Genomic DNA, 17,625 nt, shown 5'->3' with positions numbered 1-17,625 from the left:
GCAGCCTCCGCCCCCGGCCCGGCCCCGGCGGGGCTCCCCCCGCTCCGCCCCGGTGCTGGCGGCGCGCCCGGGCCCCAGAGGAGGAGCGGAGGGGACGGGGCGGACAACCCGAGGGGAGCAGCGCTCACAGTGCGGGGTTTGGGCACGGCGGGCAGGAACAGGAGAGGGCTGCCTTTAGACGGGACGGGCTGTGGAGGAGGCGGCTTTCCTGCAGGGCGGTGCTCGGAGGGTTCGGTGCTTTCCAGATGTGATTCCTGCTCGGTTTCGGACACCCCCGGCCCTCCCAGTTTAGGCTTTCCTTCCCGTTTCTCTTTTATCTGCACACGAGGGATAACCGGGATCCGCCGCAGCCCCGTGCTCAGCGCTGGCGGCCGGGCATGCCGCGACTGGAAGAACACACAGCTGGGGCTGTCCCGGCCAGAGCGAGCGGGGCAAACCTCACGCCTGTCTGATCCTCCTTAACTGGAAGTGGCCATTTTTAGCGTCCCCAGGTGGTGAGAATGGCCGCGGGTGTTGGGGCTGGGGCTCGTTGTCCCGTACTGCGGCTCAGTGCTTTCTTGTTGCTGGCTGACTTTGGCAGAGGCCTCACCAAGCAAGGAACTGCTGAGCCCCAGCCTTTGGGGCCTCTCGTGCCCCTTCGCCCGCTCTCGAGGTTGCCAGTGGAGGTTCGGGTTGGCTATTAGGAACAATTTCTTCTCCAAAGGAGCAGTGATGCAGTGGCACAGCTGCCCAGGGATGCGGTGGGGTCACTGTCCCTGGAAGTGTTACAGAACCATGGAGATGTACTTAGGAACATGGTTCAGTGGGCAGTATTGGAGGCAGGTCGGACTAGATGGTCTTTGAGGTCTTTTCCAGCCTGATTGGTTCTGTAACTCACAGGGATATCTGAATACAACATTCTCAGCTCTGTCCAGCCTCGTATCCTCTTTCCAACAACGGTGGTCCATAACAGATGAGTTCCAAGAACACGAATCCCTCCTAACACATAACCCTGCAACAAGGAGTCCCACAGCTCGGCTACGTGTGGTGTTAAAAAAAAAAAAACACACCCAAATTTTGGGGGTTTGAACCTGTCACCTGTTAGTTTCATTCAGCCTCCTCACTTCCTTATCAGTGAGGCTGCGGGGCCGCTCTGAGTCAGCAAGCACGAGTGCTGGGGATGGGAGCAATGAGGATGTGATGCAGTGACCACGCTGAGGGGATATGATGAAGCTGGTGACAGTGGCTCTGCCCTTGGGCAAGATGTGGCCTCTGCTGCTCTTACCGAACTCTCTGGGTGCTTTGTTTTCCAGAAGTAGCACCAAGTCAGAGGAAGCTGTGACTCAGAGGCCGATGAATCACTCCTGCTCCAGATTACACGGCTTTTTTTCCTCCTCCTGGGCCTCCAGCATGGACTGAGGAGCCCACAGAGACATTAGTGAGAATCCTTTTAAAGCTGGAACGAGACCTGAACATTTGGGAAACACTGCAGCGACTGGTGGAGAAAACACTGCTGTAACGCATCGGTGCTCCATGATCAGGGCTCTGCGTCCCACGGGACCCATGGGATCTGCCAGCACATGGCCTATTTTTAACCCAAAACACGCAGTCCCCCGGGACGTTGTGTTTTGAACCCACATCCATGCACCCTACCCCCCTGGCAGCCTCACGGCAGCAAAATTCCCCAGTTTCCCCCTCCAGCACGGAGCAGAGCTGCTGCTCACGGGCACACCTTCCCCTCTGCTCTGTTTGCACACAGTGGCCCGGCTCAAAGTAAGCAGTGGAAAACTCTGCTCGCAGGGAAACATTCCTCTCATTTTTCCCTGATGCTTCTGCCTTTTCCCTCCTTCTCCCCCTCCCAGTGAAAAAGGAAGGAGAAAAAAAAAAAAAAAAGAAAAAAAAAAAAAGGAAAAGGAGGCTGCAGTTTAAATGCTAAAAATAAAGCTGCCCGGTTGCTTGCTGGATAAAAATAGCGGCCCCTGGTATTTATTTGAGCAGCAGCAGTCGCCTTTCCGGCTTTGGAGCAGAGCTCAGGAGGAGGATGGGGCTGGCGATGCTTGGGCCCAGGTGATGGGCACAGAGCTGCCATGAGGTCAGGCCTTCCTCCCCCTGGGGCAGTTCTCCAGGGGCAGAATGGTCCCCAGTGTGCTGGGTTCCGGCTGTGTGCCAGGGTGCTGTGCCCCCAGAAGTGCCATGGCTCCATTCTGCACCCGCAGCAATGGGGATGCTGCTCCTGTGCTGTGCGGGGTTGTCAGGCTGAGCACCCCCTATGAAAAGGAGCATTTGTTTGGGACGCTCCAGACAATTGGTGGTTGCTTTGTGTATGTGAGCAGGAGCTCCTTCCTGAGGAAATCCCATGGCAGCAGGAGGTGGGAAGAGCGGAACTGCCTGCAGGAGTTGTGTGGGGAGCAGCCTGGGGACGGGGTGGTGCCCCAGCATGTAGATGGGTCAGTGGAGTACCCCTTCCCCAGCACCAAAGTGGGGTGCCCAGCATCCTTCAGAGCTGGACTTTTTGGGGATGTCAACCGTGTGCATGTAGCTGAGCAATGCTGGGACGTGGCGCTTCCTACCCAAGGGCTTTATGTGACCTGGCTTGCTGTCTGTTGGGATTGCTCGCTGCAAAGCAGAGGCTCAGGGGTTAATGGCTTGGAGCGGAGGTTCGGTTGGGCTGCTTGGATTCTGTTCTTGTTGTTGTTGTTGTTTTAATCTCATGCTGCTCTGAACACCTGGTTTCTGCCTGATGCTGAGAGCTGCCAAGATGGCTCGTAATGGTGGGAGCAGCAGCACAGCCCTCTGCATTGCGCTCTATCCCTCTGCTGCAGCTGAGCATCGGGCACCCATCAGTGTCAGCACCCCAAAACTGAGCCCAGCAGAGCAGCAGCAGGGCAGGGCAGTGCCAAAATAGCAGACACCATCTTTCTTTCTCTCTTTTCTTTCTTTCTTTCTTTCTTTCTTTCTTTCTTTCTTTCTTTCTTTCTTTCTTTCTTTCTTTCTTTCTTTCTTTCTTTCTTTCTTTCTCTCTTTCTCTCTTTCTCTCTTTCTCTCTTTCTCTCTTTCTCTCTTTCTCTCTTTCTCTCTTTCTTTCTTTCTTTCTTTCTTTCCTTTTCTTTCTTTCCTTCTTTCCTTCTTTCTTTCCTTTCTTTCTTTCCTTCTTTCTTTCCTGCTTGCTTGCTTGCTTGCTTGCTTTCCTGCTCTCTTGCTTTCCTGCTCTCTTGCTCTCTTTTTTTAATAAATATTTCTATTATCTCACATTCAGCCCAAAGCTTTGGGGCAAGCAGTGTAGGACCTCAGTGTTTGGGGCCTGATGCTGCCCCACAGGTCTGCTGTATGGGGACCATGCAGCTGGGGCAGGGGGGAAATGAAAGCAAGATGCAAATCGTTGGAGGGGAGAGAGGACAAGCAGCCAAGGGCCTGTCTCCTGTGGGTGTTTCACCTCTCCGCGACCCCCTCAAGGGACAGCAGGTGCCTTTCTTTGGTGATGCTCAAAGCTTTGCATGGTGCTGGGGTCGGTGGGCAGGCAGGAGGATGCAGCTTCACTATTTCTGCCTCTATTACCGTGTATATCCCCTATGTTGAAATGGGTTGGAAGTGGCACAGTGTGTATGTATAGGTGGGAAAGGGAACAGCCCATGGGCTGCCCTCACCTCGCTCCCAGTCCCACAAAGGGGATAACGGATCGATGAAAATTAAAAGCTGTGCATTTGGATTTGACTAAAAGAGATATTTTTTTTAATGCCCTGCATAATTATGTGGTAGCGCTTGTAGCTATGGGAGTCGGAGAGATAAAAAGGGGAATGAGGGTTTTAAATGGATGATGAGCACATTCAAGCTTACGAGGGGGAATAAAAACCAAGAAACAAACATTAGAAACAGTGCTCTAAGGAAATATCACATTCTGCGAGGCATTAAGCATGGGAGGTGGGCACTCGAGCTCAGGAAGCTTGGCACTTTCTCTGCAGGGCACTGCGTGCTTTCCCACCCCCCTAAGCTGGAAGGCAGAGAAGGGGGGATGGCAGTGGGGGTTTGGGATGGGAGGTTAAAGATGCTGCTGTTCAAGTGCCAGGCTTGGGGCCAATGCCTACAGGCTGGCCGAGAACCCTCGTGTGCCCTCCTGATGTTTGCTGGTGGGACAAAGTTCCCAATCATCACTCATGCAAAAAGGGGACTTTCGTAAGAGGGCTCTGATGAAATATTTGGGTACAAAGTGCAGATGGGGTAGCGGGCAGCACAGTGCTTGGCTGGAGCTCAGCCCCAAGCCAAAAGGGGCTGCTGTGCAAAGCCCAGGAGTTCTGCTTCTTGGAGAGGTTAGGAACAGGACATCTTACCACGTGTGACCCCGTCTGGCATGTGCTGGACTTAGTATCACCACTGCATGCAATAAGTGCATGTGCCATGCAAAAAATGTGCTGTGCAGGGGCAGTGGGGTGATGGGCTGGGTGGGCACCGGTGGTGGGTGATGGGGTTGGTGTGATGGGGTTCAGGACTACCCTGGGCTGAAGGGGGAGCGTGGGGCATTTGGGAAAGGGTTTGTGGCAGCCTGGCCCCCTCCTCATCCAGTCTGGAACGTGTTGGAGGAACACCAGCCTCACCTAGGGGTCATACATGGCACCCACAAGGTTGGGTTGCTGAGACGCAAAGCACAGTCAGCTTTAGCAGCACAGATGATGTGTGTAACACACCTCTGGGTGTCACCCACAGTGATCACTGCTGTCTCCACCAAATGGGCACCATGATGGAGACCGGGATGTCCTCCACCTCCTATGTCTCCAGAAGACTTTGTGAGCCTTGGTGCAAATTGGAGCTGAGGTTATTCATTGGCACAGGGGTCATTCTGTGCCAATGGCTGAGCTCCAGGCTTTGCAGTCCTCTCCCCACAGCAGTGGGGCTGCAGATGTGCTCCGTGCTCTGCAGTTCCCTTTTTTTCTCTCCAAATGGAGTAAGAAACAGGAGCATAGAAAGCACCGCAAAGCAAATTCCCCTGGTTTTGTCTCTCTGGAATTAAATTTAGCAGTCTGGCAGAAGGGCTTCTTTGGGGCTTTCTCCTTCTGGCTGGCTGCACGGTGAACATGAAAATTTAAGATGTGAGATCTAAATAAAGCCTGCATGGGGAACGAAGGGAGGCTTCCCATACTCTCTGAGATTCGCACTCGTCCTGGAGGTTTTGCTAAACCCACGTTGTGTTTTGTTTGACCAGGAGCACTTCCTTCTGCCAGGAAGGCTGTGGTGGAGGGGGGGTGCCTTGCAGTGGGGCTTCAGCCCTCGAATCACAGAGCTGTAGAACCATTCAGGTTGGAAAAGACCTCTCAGATCCCCAAGTCCAACCCCAGCCCACCATGCCCACGTCCCTCAGTGCCACATCTCTGTGGTTCAGAACACCTCCAGGGATGCTGACCCCACCACTCCCTGGGCAGCTGTGCCACTGCAGCACCACTTCTTTGGATGAGTTTTTCCTAATATCCAACGTGGACCTTCCCTGGCACAACGTAAGGCCATCACCTCTCATTCCTCCCCTTTTGTTTTTCTTCCCAGACAGGCACACAGCTCACTCGTTTGGTATCTTTTATTAATGTATAGAAAATGCATTAAAAAAAGGAACTATACATAGCCTAAGAGCGGTCAAGACTAAAAATACTAGTTAACAATGGTTAACAAGCGTCGATCCCATTCTCCCAGCTACGTTTTCATTATGGGATGGGGGAGGGTTGTTTAATATATTATTTATTTATATTATTTATTTTCTCTCTTTACGCATTTATCCGCTTTCATCTTCCCCTCATTTGGCTGCACTCATCTGCGTTTGGTTCATCAACATCTCTCCAAAGGGTTTCGTTGCCTCTGTTCTTCTGTCACCTTTTTGTGTTGTTTAGTTTTCAGTTTCTGAGGGAATAGACACAATTGCAGTGTGACATCTGTACATGAGGCACTGCTTTTTGCTTGGGTGGTTCTGTCCCCATGTCACCATCCCTCCGGCAAACCTCTGACACCTGCAGAGCTCTGGGCTGGGCAGGGAGATGCCAGCCATCCATGTGGGCTTGGTTGGGTCTGGTGGCCCAACTACAGGTGGTTGGTTGGTAGAAATGGGGCTGGGCTTGGTCCTAGGGCAGAGCCTTTGGTCAGGGGGGGTATAAGCATGGATTAAAGTTTTTTGGGGTGAGAACTTTTTGCTGGCAGTATCTGACAGGGTGAAGGCTACTGGGTGTTGCTTGTGTGGTCACCCCGGGGTGTGATGTGCTGGGGTCTGGAAAAGGGAACCTGGCTGGTATGGAGGTGAGGTGCTGGGTGGGTGCTGGGGCTCCTGCTGCACTTCTGCAGCCTGCCTGACCCTCTGCCTCATATGGTGTGAATATCGTTTCGGGAAGGAGCTGAGAGCGCATTTAGGCTTGCACTGTACTTTGTGATGCCCACAGTAAAGCAGCACAAAGAGGAGGAGCAGTGGTGAAGGCTTCTCCCCAGTCTTTGTGTGGCTCTGATGCTCTTGCAGCATCTTCCTGCCAAAGCCCAGCTATCTTTGGGGAAGCCTCCACTCCATTATTCCTCCATAAATGCTGCCCTGAGGGTCACTTCACTGAATGCAGCCCTTACTTTCAGGACTTCTTTTCTTTGGTCATGCAGTAAAGCAGCATGCGGTGGAAAGGTGGATGTCAGGTGGGAACAGAAACGGAGGGATAACTGCATTGGGAAAGAGGTGAGAGGGTCCCTTGGTGTTTCCTTCTGGTGTTTTGGGTTTAGAAACAAGAAGTAGCTTTGGAAGGCTGTGGAGGTGCTGGGGGCATGTGGTCTTCTGCGGGGTGAAGGACTGACGTGCTGCTGGTGCTGTGGGCTTTGGGATGTGACAGCAGCAGTGCCCAGGCAAAGGGGCCCTGACCCATCAGGACGGTGGTGGAAGGAAGCAGAGCAGGTGACATTGGAAGGAGAATTGGGAAGAAGCCAGGTTTTCTGGCTTGTAACAACCCTTTCGTTTTCCTGAAAGAACTTGTTTTGTTTCACTGGAAGGTTGAATATTGTCCCCAGGGGTGTCCTTCAGGCCTGACGACAGAGCTGTGTTGGCCAGGCCCTCCTGTCCCAGCTGCAGGACCACAGGATGACGGATGTGAGCAGAGAGGGAGGGACGCACGGAAGGATATCTACCTGGAGAATAACCAGCCTCTTTGAAGATCTCCTTTTGAGCCTCTTGGAAAAGCAAGGCAGGTTTTGATTTTCTGTTTGCTTTGTGCTTATGAAAACAGGTTTCTTGCCTTCCCCCTTGATAGCCAGTGCTGAGTTACCGTTTTTTTTTCACTGCCATCTCTTTGTTACATTTGAGTGGAAAAGCAAACAGCCCCATCCTGAAGAGGAGATGAACACCATCCACCACCAACCTCTGCTCCTAGCTATAACTGCTGTACTCCAGCACTTCATTTAGGGCACTTCTTACCCATAAACTCTTGGTGATGGGGAAAATGTTACTGTGCTCGTCTAGCAGGAGGCCTCCTCAGTTTTAATCTGTTCTACCTGCTGCTTTTTGGGATCTTTAATGGGGCAGGCCGCTCAGGTGGGCTGAGATATTGCCATCAGTGATGCTGCAGAGATCTCAACACGTGCAGCCTCTTGCCCGGCCTGTGCCCCAGCTGTTGGACTCACTTGGTGAGGACTGCTTAAAATCTGATTTGTGACAGCAGGCTGTGAGCTGCCCACCTTGGGGCTGGACCCCATGTCTAATCCCGACCTCGGGGCCAGCTGAGGTTGTGTGCCCAGCATGGACAAAGGGGCTGGAGTCCTGCTTAATGCCCTCCTTCAGCTCTGCAGGGTGATGAGTAACGTCAGCAAATCAAGGAGCATGACCATGAAAGAGACACTGGCCTGAATTATAAGCTACTGTAAAGATGCCTTTATGTTGCCATCTGGAAGATGTTTCCTGAGACAAAGCAGCTTCAGTGTGGTAAAATCAAAAAGCAGTGTTTAGCATTTGTAATTCTGCCTTGGCTGTGCATCCAGAGATGGGCTGCATTGTCCTGGGACACGCGGGTGACAAAGCCCAGCATTGAGCAGAGCCTCTGTGGAGCGGTGGGCCCATGGTGATGGCCACTGGGGCTCTGTGCAGGTGGCAGCAATGACAACAGAGCACAACAAAGGCTACCTGAGGTGTCCATCTTCCTTAAAATGAGAGAGATTAAGGATGCGAAGAGTGAATACATCTGTTCTTTCAAGGGTCTCCAGGTGCTCCAAAGTCTAAATGGGCCAAGCCTTCTTTTGAGGAGGGAAGCAGTTGATTTCCCATGAGAACGATGGTGATACCAAGGCACTGAGATTTGGGTCCCTCTTGCGATGGAAACATGGAGGGATGGTGTAGAGGCAAGGCAACAGGTGTGCACTTGTCTTCTATGATTCCTTTGCCTGTGCTGTCATCATCCCCTGCTGCATGCGGGTTGCTGGACGTGGCATGACACAGCTGCTGGCTTCAGGCTGAGCTCTGGCTGTGTGATGGCTTGTTTGGTTGCTGGTCCTTCTCTGTGGCTCTTTGGTTTGGGACCAGTGACCTCTGTGAATGACATCATGGTGGCATAAAGAAGTAGCAGAGGAAACGGACCCTAATGGCGACTTCAAGACTGAAATGATCTTTTCTTTTCCTCAGTCTGTCATCTTCTCTTTTTCTCTCAAGCTCAGTGTAACCCAAACAGATTGCCATGGGCTTGAAGTGTGACAGTTTGCTTGCTGAGGGATGGTGAGGTTCTCTCCCTGCTGAGAAAGAACAGGGATGGGGAGGAGATCAGGTGTCCTTGGCCGTGCCTTGGGGTAGAAATGATGGCACCAAGGTCCCTGCTGGGAAGGTTTCTGCCACCAGCCCGGTAATAAAAGTGTCAGACAGGGTTTGCTGGGGATTTCTAGGTCTTTTAACAAAAATATCAAAAAATCTGTCTGTCTCTCTCTTTCTTTTTATGTTAAGGGCCAGAGTATGGGGGTAGGGAGACCGGAAATTTGGTATTTCTCTGGGACAGATGGAAAGCAATGAGGTCTTTCTTTCCCCACAGCCTTTGCTTCTGCTGTGGTTCCCTCCAGGACTCGTGAGGGGCAGGTTGCTATCTCAGAGGAGGAATATTTTTTTTCCCCTTTTCATATTATAAAATACAAACAAATGACAGAAAAGGTCAGGTGGTGGGAGGGGAGTTCTGCTGGCTCAGAGCTGTAGGGACCGTCGCTTCCTCCCAGAGATGTTACGGTGGTTGTAAGGTCGCATCTTCATTTCCACAAAGGGGATGGAGAACTCGTGGCCTTTCCAATGGTACCAGTTAATTCCCTGGAAGGAGGAAGGAGTAAATGGTAAAAGGTTAGGATTTAGGGTAAAGAAAGGCACACACACACAAAATGAAAGTGTAAGAGGAAGGAAACAAGCTTGGTTGCATAGAGAAACCAGAGGGAAAAGCTTGTTACAGGAAAAGCAAGAAACTTTTCTGCTGCACTGGCTTGCTTGTTTTTTCCCACTGCCCAAAGGCTCCTGATGAGATTTAATGGATATCTTTTGTAGTGCATCCTGAAAGAACACCATGGCAAATGACCAAGGCAGCCAGTGTCAGTGACCTCGGTGCCCTGACCATGCAGCCCCAGCCCCAGCCTGAAGAAATGCCGAAGGGTCTCAGCCCAGCTCTGCCCTTACCTGACTGTGCCGGGACTCTCCATACTTGCCGTTGAGGTTGGTCCGGTGGCAGTTCTTATACCACCAGGCCCCCTTGTAGGACATGGCGCAGTTGGTCACGGCCACATCGTTGTCCCTGTCCTTGGTGGAGAAGGGGCGGCCCTGGTGATAGGTGAGGGAGTCCCCTGTGGAAAGAGAGCTGTTAAGGGGGATGGACCAACCATCTCGCTTCTGACTTGCGTGTCTCAATGTTGAAGCCATCTAGACTTTCACGAGGAAATTCTGGTGTGTGTGGTAGCCTGTCAGTCAGCAGCTCAAAGAGCTGAAGGCTGGTGGGATGGTGTGGGAATAGTGTTAACTGGGATTACTCATGGTGGATTCATCTGAGGTCCTCTGCTGTTGGTTTTGGATCAGTACAGGCCATAGGAGATCTTAGGGTTTGGAAGATAAAGTAGCAGTCTGTGTTTGGACCTGGATTTCAGTGATACAGAAATGAGCTAAAGCCCCGATTACTTGGAGTCTGGATCTGCTGCATACCTTCAGGAATTTCTCTCCCTCCTTCCCTCTTGCTAACCAAAGGGACCTTCTCATTCTAGAGGAAACCAAGCATTTTTCTCTTGAACCAAAATGCTTGCCTTTCTTTTCTCCCTCTGGATAAGAGGGAGAAAGTGTCTTTTCGACCCTTTGGTATTTGTTATTCCACCAAACCCACCAGCCTGCTCTCCCCTCTCTACTAAGGGGAGAGAAACTTACACGTTGGGCAAAGCTCAATGCTGCTGTGTCAGCTGAGCCAACATGTGTGCCTGTGTCCTTATAGAAGTGGCTACCTTTGGGTCTGTATGGGACAAAGTTCTGCAGAGGATTTCAGATTTTTCCATTGCTGTAGGAGGTTGATAAACACACCCTGCAGCACAGCATCAATAGCGAGCTGCGGTGATGTTCATTGAGATGACACCTCTGGCGGTTGACCTGATTATCTGAACAGCAGTGACTCTGATATTTAATATATTATCCCGATGGCAAATTCCCTCGGCCCCTAGTGGAATTTATCAGCCTGCTTTACGCAATGAACTGCAGGAAGGCAGAAAGGGCTACAGGCTTGCATCTTGCCACTCCAGACATGTAAGCTTTGATGTTGGGATTTCCTTTATGCCTTCAAACTGACTGGTCCCAGCATTTCCCTGCTGCACCTGAGGTGCCAGCTAGCCCTGAGGCTGTACCAGAAGTGCCATTGTAGTCTCCTATCCGGAGCTTGTAGAGGCTCCGGGAGTCGCCAACGGAGAATTTGTCATAGTAGGCATATGCTGCTTCCTGGCCATCCCTCATGTCTATGCGCAGCTCGTAGCGTCCCTGTGATGTGATCTTGTGGATGTTGTCCAAGCCTGGGGACACAAGCAACCAAACACCTGGTGAGATGCAGCACCTGGATCTGCTACATCAGCCAACCAGAAAGCTCAGGGCAAGTAAAGTGTTTCTGGGAAATGAAAACAAGACGAGGCAGTAGAGGGCAGCTTGTGGTTAAGCCTTATCTCTGCTGACACTGATGGGGTCTAAGCTCTCTGTCTCCAGTCAAGCTTCACCTCCCCATGGCTCTGAGAGTGAGTTTGAGTCCCACACTCATTCTGAGCACTGCCAAAGCTGGGCATGATCATCTGTGGAGCTCTGGTTCTTCCCATGCTGCACACCCATCACTGACTTCTGCTGTTAAGCTGTTTATGAGTCAGAACATGCTGCAGGGCTAGCATTCGTTCACTCTTGGAGAATGCTCTATTTCAGAGCTTTGGTAGGTCTACCCTCACCTCTTTTCTGCTTTGGGCAACTGGCTTGCGGGCTAAGGCCAGGAGAGGTGCTTGAGAAGTTGTGCTGTTAACTGTACTGTTCACTGTTCAAGAGAAGATGCTGGTCCATGAAGGTGCCCAGCCTGGGAGCAGCAAAATGGGGACCTTCACCGTGTGCTTTTATATCACCCAAAAGTGTGAATTTCAAATGCAAAGGGCAGGGAATGAACAAGGGAAGGAAAACAGCCTGGAGAGATTGCAAAGGAGAGGAGCTTAGGTTTGATACTTTGGTACAAGACCAAGAATGAAGGTCTTACCCAGCCAAAACTCGTCCTCCAAGTTCCCAAAGCCAACCCGGTAATCTGCCCATTTTCGGAAGAAGTCGGTCAGCCCATTCTGCCGCCTTTGGAAGACCTGCAGTGGGGGAAACCAAGGGAAACTCTGTGAGAAGTGGGATGACCTGGTCAGGCTTTGGGACACACAGCCAGGAGAATACTCCGCCCTGTCGTAGTGCCTTTCAGTGGAGGAAATTGTAATGTACATCTGGTTAACGTTAACTGCAGCTGTGCCATTGGTTCAGATGCAGATGGATTAGCTGAAGACAAGTTAGAAGATGTGGGCAGCAATGTTATAATAGACCTAGGAGGAAAGATTCAGCCTTCAGACTTTATGCTGTACCCGGTGTGTGGTTTCTCTGATTTTCTAGCACATGATTCTGTGTTTGCTTGGCTCTTTTGTGATACCCAACGGGATGCTTTGAATCAGAGTGAGATGGAGAGAAAATTCTTGGCTGAAAATATAGCTGTGCTGGAACTCAGCATTTAAGGAAAATCTTCTTCTTTTTTCTCTTCTTATTTGGACTATACATCTATTGGGGTTTTATATAATACATGCAAGTGAGTATTTGAGACAAAAACAATCCAAGTGCCAGAGCACTGTTTCCCTCAGTGGCCAGTCCATCTAAGTAAAGACAAGTGGTGATGGTGCAATTCAATAGCAAAACAGGGATTTGCCTCTAAAATGCTCCAGTGCGGATTCAATCTGGGTGGTGCCTGACACCCTCCTATTGCAGGCAGTGTGAATCATTCCCTATGAAAGCTAGTAGACATTGATTTCATTTCTAGAACAATAAATCAGCTTCAAATTTACTCGCAGATTTTTCTCTCCAAAAACACCGCAAACACGTCAAATAAATCAAAGGCCATTTCTCCAAGTGTAACTATTATTACTGGAGTGTGGGCCATTCCCTGTGGTGTGGGAAATGAGGCAAGCAATATTAAGCTGGCATGGAGCTTGGTTTTGCTGGCAGGATGGGATAGGGTTCCTCAGTGATGGCGACAACGTGCAGGGAGACTGCCACTGGGTAAGCTGGGCAGGGAGTTGCATGGCTCAGGGGGTTGCTGTCCCCTTGGAGAGGGGCTCAGTGCTATGGGGCTGCTCCTGGAGCTTTGCTGGGGCCAGGGGGTGCCACAGCAACTCACAATCCAGCCACCGCCGTCTGTGCTCATGTCACAGAACACCTGCACCCGCTGGCTGAGGTCCCCGTTGATGGAGATGGTGTAGACACCGCTCAGCGTGTCTCCGTTCATCAAGTGCTGGGCACAGTCCTGAGGGTTGGCAAAGACACGGCCACCTACAAAAGAAATAAAAACAAATGATCAAAATTTGGGCAGGCAGACAACTTTTCCACATGCCTCGGGCCACGAATGGTCACAGTCCAGCAAGAGTCTAGCTTTGTGTGTCCTGAGTTCTGCAAGGCAATGGTGACTGTTCATCTGTCGACAGCATCATAGAATGCAATGGAGTAAATCTGTGCATGCAGTAATGAATTTCCACACATCCTACATTGGAAAGATGCGTGGTAGCGTTGTGGTGAGTGATGAGGAATGTCACGCCTTTGATCGTCTTTCCGCAGCGTTTCTGAAACCCTGGGGTTTAAGCTGTCACTGGCATATTTGGACAGCTGTGAAAATGCCAAAACCTGTTCTCCTCTTAGGATTGCCAACTCTAAGTAGGTTTATGACTTTGCTGTTTCCAGGGGAGTTCTCCTGATCTGTGTCCTTGTAAATGATGTCAGACTTGCAGTGGGCTGATGGTTGAGCAAATGGAGCAGGAATTGGGTCATGCGAGATGTTGGAGATGGGCAGGGTGAGGCCTGTGGCTGTGCTCCATGTGTCCTACAATGAAGACACCTCATTTAAAGGCCAGAGTTTATTTAAAAGGCTCATTTAAAGGAGAGAGCCCCAACTATGAGATCTCGGCAGGATGGGGTTCATTTTCTTTCTCATTTAGTGGAAGGGAGAGTTGCACTTTTTCCCCGCTGCTCAAATGACTGAGTGCAAAGCAGGCAAGGTGCATGTTGGCTTTCAAGAGTGGTTTGAAAGAAGACCTTGAGAGTGCGTGAAGGATGTGCCGTGTTCATCTATCCCTACTGCACAGCCTCATAGGATTGGCAGGACAGGGAGTTGTCCCGTTGTTTCCCAAACCCTTTTGACCTGAAGACCCAGAATTGTCAAGTTGTCACTACTTCTTTCTCTCTCTGCAGAGCATAGCACAAGTTCTGGTGAGACAGTGTTTACATTTTATAGCATTCAACAATGTAAATTACTTCAAAGGCATCCACTCCAGGCTCCCCTGGGCTCTGTGCAGATTAGTTGTTTCTTAATTCATATTCATATCTTAAAGAACCAAACAGACCTTGAAAGACATTTCAAACCACTATAAATTATAAATACCGTATCTGTTTCTTCCTTTTGTCCCATCTGTATACAACTCCCCAAGAACCTTATGCAAACATGAAACAAAGAGACGGAGCTATTAATATGTCAGAGGGAATGGAAGAACCCTGGGATGTGTACTGAGAGCAGAAAGAAGGAAAACATTTTAAATTAAGCCTAATTTTTTTCCTTCTTTTTCTTTCTCCTGTAGGTGGGGTAGGTTGGGAGAAATTGGTTTCCTGCTAATGCCTACCTTGTAGTGAGTTAAAGTTCTGTTGAGATGCTGCATCAGCTGGCAATGGTGTTTAATGCAGTCAAGGAGCCACGTTTTTGTTTAATTAAAGTGATGCTCTCATTGCCTGCTGTGAGTGGGTTTCCCTTGCATTCCCCTCTCTGAGAAGACAGCTATGAGTTGCTTTGTCCCTGACTCCTGAGCAGCCTTGAAGATTACACACGTTTTTCATCACCTGCTGGAATTGCACTGACGTAATGCACCCACATAAGAGATGAGAAAAACTAGAGTACCTCGTCTGTAAAAAAAAAAAAGCCTTTTCTTTTTCTGTTGGTGTAAATAGTTTCTGTTATCTCTTGAAAGCAGGTGAAGGGACCTTTGCATGTAACCAGGATAGGGAAGTGTATCCACAGCAAACCCAAAGAAAACTCTCTGCATTGAACTGGAAGTACAGGTGGAGGGAATTTCTTTACAGGGACACGGGCATCACCTTTGCCTGGCCTACGAGGTGTGGGTCCTCACCTGTGGTGAAGGTGGTGGAGATGAAGCCGCTCCGCATGGCGTTTTGGGCAGCCTGCAGGCGCACGGTGTACTGAGTGGTCTCAGAAAGACCCTCCAGGCGGATCCATGTGTCCTCAGCATCCACGATCAGCTCCTGTACACAAATAGATGCCAAGAGCAACAGATGAGAAAAATGATGGGTAGCCTAAAGAGCAAGCGAAGAGGGAAGGGAAGCCACAAACTAATGCAGCCCTTGGCTGAGGGTGTTGCATGGCTGCTTACAGCCCTGGGCTGAGTCAGCATGAGGTCCAGCTTTGGGATGGTGCAGGTGAGAGCTCACTGCTTTGGACACCGGAGGTTTAAATGCAGTCTGTGTGCTCTATTTACTGACACTGCTAGGATCTGCACACCTTCAGAGTGGGACATGACAGATTTCCTGAGCACTGCAAGGAGCAGGGCTGGCCAAGCCTGGTTATCAGCCAGCTTTGGCTCCATCAATTCCTGTCATGTTAATTTTTCTGGTCATCAGCCAATGCCACAGAACATTATATTGAACACCTCTGCAAAGCTGTTATCCTCTGGCTGCTGCAAGCTAGTTGCACCAGGCGATGAGATGATTTGCAGTGACATACTTCTGATAGTGTTTGTAGCAGTTCCTCCAGACAGACAGATATGGACGCACTTGATAAATAATCAAATATATTGTATTGAGGGATTAATTAGCTGTCTGTACCTACCTTCCTCTTTGCAGGGAGGGCAAATCACCTTTCTAACATCTCCACTTGCTGTTTTCTCCTGTCTCAACTTGCTTGTGTTTCACGAGTTGTGAATTTGGTTCCTTCAGACTTCCCAGGTATACTCTCTTTGCCCAGATTTGCAGATTTGGCCCTAGGCAATCCTTTTTAGCTTTTCCCAATTGTTTATCTAAGTTTACTGGAGAGTATAATATGCCCTTCTGGTCTCCCTGGCCTAATGAGTATCATTCTATTGGTTTTATGGGTTTCTTCTGCTCATTCAACATGGTTGAGTTATTCCTGGACACAATGAGCCTCTTTTCCCACAAGGACTCACCTTGCGACTTCCATCAGTTGATCTGTAGGTCAGGATGTAGTTCTCGATGTCTCCCACGGGAGGCACCCAGGAGAGCAGTGCACTCCGTCGGGTGACCTCACTCGCAGTCAGGTTTGTTGGAGGATCCAAAACTGCAAGGTGGATAGGCACAAGGGAAGGACATGTCCTCACACACAACCACCCCACCTTCTCTAAGCTGCTCCCTGACTAGCTAGGGTTGGACTAGTATCCAACCCTACAACCCCGTGCTGCAGCCCAAAGTCCATCCTCATCCCCAGTTTCCAGCTCTGATTGCCTGTCCCCAGCCTTGAACAGAGTTATGCAACCCCTCTAAGTGCCCTCCAATGGATGCTCTCTGGAATGCACGTGGTATGGGGTCTATCACACTCCTTGGAATCACAGAATTGTAGGGTTGGAAGGGACCACTGGAGATCACCTAGTCCAACCCCATGCTAAAGCAGGTCACCTACGGTAAAGCACCTCCCTACGGTAGGTCACCCAGGGAAGTGTCCAGGCAGGTTTGAGTATCTCCAGAGAAGGAGACTCCACAACCCACTTTCGTGGCCTGTTCCAGAGCCAGACTATGGCTCTGGGAAAGAAGACCTGGTCAAGGATCTTCTTAGGAAATTGAACCCAAGGGAAATCAAAGAAAGATGTCAATGGGTGTTGGAAGAGTGAAAATGATGGTTAATGTGTGCAGTAGTGGTAATCCTGTCCTCATGTTGTGCTTAGCACTGGTATTTGGGTGTCCTTTTAGCACGTGGCCACATCTACATGGAGATGTTTGGAACAAGAGCTTAGCATCAGCCATTCTGTCTTTTCCTGGATTGGATGGCTGGCTAGGAGCATGTAGGAGAGGGGCTGTACGTACGGGTTGTGAAGTTGGTGCTGATAGTCTGGCTGGTGAGGGGCCCGTTGGTGGCATACATGGCGACCGTGTAGGTGGTGCTGGGCTGAAGGTTGGTCAGCTGGTACTCCTGGTTGATTCCATCCACCAGAATTGTTTCTCCTGCAACTGTAAGCCGAAAGATGAGTTAGGGTATATGCTATGAGGCTGGGTAGCAGTACATGCCATGGGGCCCAGCTGTGGGATGAGCCGGTGCCTGAGTATGGGGTACAGCTCCACCATCCACCAGCTACTGTCCTCCCAAGGCACAGGCTCCTTTACTGCTCCCTCCATGAAAGAAAACCACCAAGAACCCAGGTTTGGGGTGGGGGAGAGGTGGAGGCGAGCTGAGATGGAGCCCTAGCAAATCTTGCAGCAGAGGGGTGAGGGGTTTCAGCACACCTGTGTGGCGGGTGAGGACGAGGACGTAGCTCTCCACATCCATCAGCGGGGGGTTCCACTGCAGCAGTGCCTCAGTGGGGGTGATGTTGGTGGCAGTGACACCCAGCGGGGCATCCATGGCTGCACAGAGGACAGATTTGCAGGGTCAGGTGCATTAAGGGACTCCGGACTAGGAGCTGGAAGGGCATCCTGTGGCCCTGCCTCTCTTCCCAGGCACACATTTACCTACAGAGGAGATATTGCTGCCCTAGCTGGAGAGCAGCATGTTGTAGCTTGTACTGCTCCACTGTCTGGGGTTTGCCTTCCACTGTCTGCCTGATACACAGTCTGGGGAGCTAAGGTTTTTTTAGGTTTTGAGAAGTCTGGGGATAGCAGAGAGTTTTATTCTTGCAACAGATGCTGTTTGTTTCAGGGCTTTGACACACATTTCCCTGGGGATTATTTTTGGA

At 50.5% G+C, this 17,625-nt stretch overlaps 1 protein-coding gene across 3 annotated transcripts in view; it reads right to left on the bottom strand.

Annotated features, from left to right (window-relative positions):
- Positions 1–5,524: 5,524 nt before the first annotated feature.
- TNR (tenascin R) overlaps positions 5,525–17,625 on the bottom strand; it is a 51,933-nt gene continuing 39,832 nt past the window's right edge. For 2 of the 3 annotated variants that reach the window (XM_015290244.4, XM_015290245.4), the window contains 9 exons: positions 17,177–17,296; positions 16,760–16,903; positions 15,889–16,019; positions 14,839–14,971; positions 12,849–13,000; positions 11,685–11,781; positions 10,810–10,971; positions 9,611–9,774; positions 5,525–9,253 (listed from right to left, as the gene is read on the bottom strand). In XM_015290244.4, the coding sequence (XP_015145730.1) occupies positions 9,134–9,253; positions 9,611–9,774; positions 10,810–10,971; positions 11,685–11,781; positions 12,849–13,000; positions 14,839–14,971; positions 15,889–16,019; positions 16,760–16,903; positions 17,177–17,296 (1,223 nt within the window). In that variant the 3' untranslated portion in view covers positions 5,525–9,133. The remainder of the gene's footprint in view (positions 9,254–9,610; positions 9,775–10,809; positions 10,972–11,684; positions 11,782–12,848; positions 13,001–14,838; positions 14,972–15,888; positions 16,020–16,759; positions 16,904–17,176; positions 17,297–17,625) is intronic. The other variant, NM_205276.4, reaches the window with a different exon arrangement.

The sequence above is a fragment of the Gallus gallus genome, chromosome 8 (genome assembly GCF_016699485.2).
Source record: "Gallus gallus isolate bGalGal1 chromosome 8, bGalGal1.mat.broiler.GRCg7b, whole genome shotgun sequence".
Taxonomy (NCBI): domain Eukaryota; kingdom Metazoa; phylum Chordata; class Aves; order Galliformes; family Phasianidae; genus Gallus; species Gallus gallus.
This window is presented reverse-complemented; position numbering and strand designations above follow the sequence as displayed.